General features: G+C 35.9%; 1 protein-coding gene across 1 annotated transcript in view; it reads left to right on the top strand.

Moving 5' to 3' along the window:
- MYO9B (myosin IXB) overlaps positions 1 to 4,994 on the top strand; it is a 34,993-nt gene that overhangs the window by 5,870 nt on the left and 24,129 nt on the right. The window contains 3 exon segments of the mRNA XM_009707562.1: positions 2,980 to 3,074; positions 4,767 to 4,829; positions 4,954 to 4,994. Of these exon segments, the coding sequence (XP_009705864.1) occupies positions 2,980 to 3,074; positions 4,767 to 4,829; positions 4,954 to 4,994 (199 nt within the window).

Here is a 4,994-nt window from a genome sequence, read left to right as displayed (position 1 = left end):
TGCTGGCCTTCGTCCGCTATTTTTGACTCACTGTTTTTTTTATATAGCTGGTGTTCTGCATTGGAGAGATCTGTTGTTAGTTTTTTGGTTTTACCTGTCTACTCCTTTCAAGGGAAAACAGTAAATGGGTTTAGTTATATTAATGATTATTTCTCTTTAGCTGAAATTGTCTCTTGTCCCCTCACATCTTCTGAATTTAGAATTTATTTTGTAAAGACGTAGGTGGCTCTCTGTAAAGGCAAACCAGGGACATATTCCAGTTGAATTTGAGCTATGTATAGAGCATCTGGCAAGAATTATCTGTGAAAGATGCTTTCCATGCAGAGCAATGGCTAGGTAATATGGGAGCTTAATTCTTACCTGTAATCCTTTTTTTTTGTAGGATAAGGCTACAGTAAGTTAAAGATATCTAAATACCAAAATATTTAACATTTCAAATTTTTGCACCTTTCTTATTTTAGGCAGGAATGTCACTTTTTATATACTTAATTCGTCAAAGTATATTGAAGACTATGGTAGCATATTGAAGAATATGGTAGCATGATTAGAGTTTAAAGTTAAATGTTACCAAAAAAAATTCCCCACCCAAAATGTCAAGCAACTTGGAATGTTCTTAAAAAAGTTGTAGTTGTTAAAGGCTCTTATGAGGAAACCATTCAGTACATGAAAACTTTCCTAAAAACTGATAATATTAGATCAGCTTTTAAGAATTTGCTGTATGCTTTGACTAAATACCAGACACATGAGATCATAAAAGCCTTTAGTTTTAAACTGTATTCATTGCTTACATGAGTAATCACTAAAAGTTTTTCAGGAAGTCCGGGTTATGGGATTTCTTAACTCTATAATGTTTCTTATTAAAAAATAACGTGGCAAATTTAGCTGTACTGTGTTTTGGTTTCTTGAATATAACTGTTAAACTGATAGTTGACTGGTGGCTTAAGTTAAAAAACTTTCTAAAAAGAAGTTTTTCTGGAATCAGTTTGCAAGTCCACTGTTATGCAGCCCGGCAAAGTTCACTACAACGGATTTCTTAATACAGTAAATGGGAAGTTGGATGGCGTTCTTCAGGGAGCTGCTGTCGGTGGGAGAGGAATAGGTTTTTTGATTTATGAGGCAGACAATTTGCTGTGCTGATGTCACTGGACTTCCACTTTTGGTTTGGTGGTGGTTGGTAACTGTAAGGATTTGACCTGGATTTTATGCATACATTAATATGCATGTGTATGAAAAATGGGCTGTGAAAAAAAAATCTGGGCGATAACTTGTTGAATAGTAGCTACAAAAAGATATTAATGACTGGTCAATGCTTGCTTTGAAAAATCTGAGTAGGGATGCTGTTTGTGTTATAACACATGTGGCATGGTCTGTAGAAATTAAAAGGCTGAACTTGGCCTCGGTCAGCGATAAGCACTGCTGGACACAAATCCTCTCTCTTTAGAAAAGTCAATGGGTTTCTAAAGTTATAGCAGAATCACTCTGTGCAGGAAGAGCTCCTTTAGCTTATTCCTTTAGGTCAGAAATAACAGTTGTCTGACAAGTTATGGACATTCTCCCAATTTATAAGAAGTTTCTTGGATTCCCTGAATGCTAGGCAGCTGGCAGGAGAAATACTTGTAAGAGAGCTTTGAGAACCTGTGTTGGAAATAGTGATCCAAGTGTCACGCTGCAGTGCAGCTGCAACCCCTAAGGTAGTTTGGGAAAAAAAAAGAAAAGAGAAGGGAAGAGTTTGAATATAGAGACAATATGACTGTCATTAAAACAGTACTCCCCTAGGATATACACCATAATTGGGCAGTTTTATGTATAAACAATTTAGTTCTATCTTGTGTACAGTATTCACATGTCCGTCATTCTCCGGATGTGTGTGTGGAGGAAGAGGGTGGCATTTTTGTGAAATCATTCCACGAATGTTCTATATTAGGGGAGGCGGATTTCCTAATGGAGGCCTTAATTGCTTGGAGCTTTAAGAGGAAATATCTGTGGCAGGAATTGCTGGTAATAGTCTACACTGAGCAGTGTATTTTTCCAAACAATTGCGTTTTACACAAGAGTTTCTTCTCTGTATGCTGGATTGCCTCCTGCATGTTAGGAGGACAAGTTTCTCTAAACCTAAGAATGCATAGTTAAAAGTTGATAAAGTTAAGGACATTCCCAATAACTAATTCTACTGGACTTTTAGATGTCGTAAGTTATCTTTATAGTTCTTAAGCATGGCTCATGCAGAGGATATTTTGTGCTATGTGTGTACTAGCAAGTATCAGAGCTCGTGATACAGGCAGAAGTATTAAAGATGCTCAATTAGGATTTGTGGCATACCTGTTTCCCCCCCCCCCCTTTCCTAACCCCTTGTAATGAAACGATATTTTTTGGTGTTGTGTAGCAGAGTGAGCTGGCCAATGAGTGTGATGTGGTTCTGTAAACCAAAGTTTTTCTGTTTATCTTTTTCCTGTTTTTTGAATACGTAACTTTGAAAATTCATGGGCTAACTTTATAAATGACATCTTAATGTTCTGTTCTCACTTAAAGAAAAATTGTTTTTATTTTTGAGTGGGAGCAATATGTTAAGGAATAGGACATAGTTTTTGGCTTTTCTACAGGAAAGGTAATTTCATGGTAGTTGTGCTGTCTTCTTCCTACTAAATATCCTCTCTAAGGTGATAATTGTTAGTGATTGAGGCTGATTTGTGCTCTCTAGCTGTGATTACCTTTCCTGTGCTCTTAGAAATATCTAAATGCATTATTCCCCTCCCTCAGTCCCTCAAATATTTTTGCATGGGCAAATAATAAACATATCTGTGAGGTACAGCAGAGGCTTCCTAAGCTGCCTTTTTGCTATCTGTATGCTGCCATTTCCATAGTATTTTGAGTTCATACTGCAAACTAACAGGAGGCTGAAAAATGAACAGAAGAACTTGGAAAGCTATGTGTTGGCATATTTTGTTTAATTGAAAATTAATTCATTTTGCTTTATTACAGGCATTTGGAAATGCAAAAACAGCACATAACAATAACTCCAGTCGTTTTGGAAAGTTTATTCAAGTCAACTATTTAGAGAATGGTATTGTCCGAGGGTAAGTACGGTATGAGGTTCTTCTGGGACGGATCTCTGTGCTTTTAGGAATTGGTGAAGACTGTGTTGTATATAAAATGCTGCCTTATTGAGGCTCTTCTTGTGTGAGAATAGCTTGCTGCTGTGGAGTTTTCAACACGCTCTGAGCTTTGTGGAATAATCAGGTGATGCGTAATATTCTTACTTTGCTGTACAACTGTTTGAGGTTAAGAATTTGACTGATGTTGCATCTTTACCTTCATGCTAAATGAAGGCTTTTTTCATAACACCCTTGTCCTCTCCATTTTGCGAATAAAAACAGAAGATCTGGAATTTTAAGAGGTGTTGGAGAGAAGTGAAATAGATTTGAGGAAGCCATTTTAAAGAAACAATTTAAACACCAGTTATAGAGATAAAGACAACTATAAAATTATTATTTTACTTAATTGAAATTGTGTGCTTCTATCTGAAGCTCAATTGTGAAATATTCTGTACCTACATTTATTTTTTAATGTATGGTAGTCACAGCTGAATCTTAGAATTCTATTTATATTTCTCACCCCGTAGTAGATGCTATAATGTCATATTACTGGAGTCCATCAATATTAATCAAAGGTTATGCTTCACTCTTCTTTAGTAGTGGGCACTTTCACTTCAAGCGAAGAATTTTGTCCAAAAATTTTCTGTGATATTAGTCATTTGTTTGCAAGTACTTGTGTAGTTCCTTGTCTAATATCATGCCATAAAATAATTTCTTTCAAACCTTGCTTTGTAAAATGCACCTTAAATTTTTAATGCTTGTATCTGCAAAATTTGCAGCAGTATGTCACACATGCTGTCAAGATGTACCTGTGCTAGTTTAGGTGCAATGCCATAATACATAATATTGGTATGGAATTCTGCCTGAAGCTTGCCACACTATGGAGCATCACTAGCTATCGCTGACTTTTGTGCTACAGTCTGTCTTTCCTTTGGGTCGTCTTCGTGTTTGCAGTTTACAAAATGGTAATAACCTAAAGGACTGGGAAATCTGTACCACATTTGCTTTGATTGTTGTTCCGAACAAATTTGTCATCTCTTCAGATGAAGTCACACTAACTGGTACAATTTGAATACATTTGTTTTGTCTTCAGCATGAGAAAAAGCTGCTCAAACTTTGGCCTCATTCATTGTATCCCCTGTCAAGGAGTTTAGATTATCGTTTAGGAGATTACTTTGTCAAACTGCAACGGGTTTGCTGACTGGCTGGCTTCTATTTTAGGCTGGTGTACATACTATCATAAAAATATAGCAAATTTGTTAGATTGAGACTCAGACAGTTATCCAGTATATTTTTGGGATCTTCTGGTTTTTACAATCCTTGTCAGATAACTGTTAATCTCAAAGTAGATAACATATTGTTAGCACTCTGCCTATCTTGTTTCTGCTTACAGTTTTTCATCAGCACTTTTCTAGCTTCGTCTGCCTTTTTCCAGTTATGTCTATTAAAACGAAGCACTGAAGATAGCTGTTTCTTAGGTATTTCTCTTTGTTCCAATTACAATCCAGTGCATACTGAAATTTTTGTTTTAGATTTAAGATAGTGACTAAGTTTTTCTCTTGTATATTTTAGTGCAGATTTTGTTATTTGAACTCTCTTGACAGTTGCTGTCTGATGCTTTGTGGGGTTTTTTCTTTTGCCCTCATGCTTTTTTAATTTTGCGTGGCTCTTTAGGGCTGTTGTTGAAAAATACCTGCTTGAAAAATCTCGTCTGGTTTCTCAAGAAAAAGATGAAAGGTAAGAGATTAATACAGTTTACTGATGCAATTATAATCAATGCAAGAGTTTAAGAGCATCTAAAGTGCATAGAATAAAAGAAAAATCATTATATTGTCATGAGACACGTGTATTGACTCTGTAGGAACTACCATGTCTTTTATTATTTGCTACTTGGAGTCAATG

This window comes from Cariama cristata, unplaced genomic scaffold (assembly GCF_000690535.1).
Source record: "Cariama cristata isolate BGI_N322 unplaced genomic scaffold, ASM69053v1 scaffold18309, whole genome shotgun sequence".
In the NCBI taxonomy this organism is placed as follows: domain Eukaryota; kingdom Metazoa; phylum Chordata; class Aves; order Cariamiformes; family Cariamidae; genus Cariama; species Cariama cristata.
Note: the sequence above shows the minus strand (reverse complement) of the source record. Positions and strands in the feature narration are given on the sequence as shown.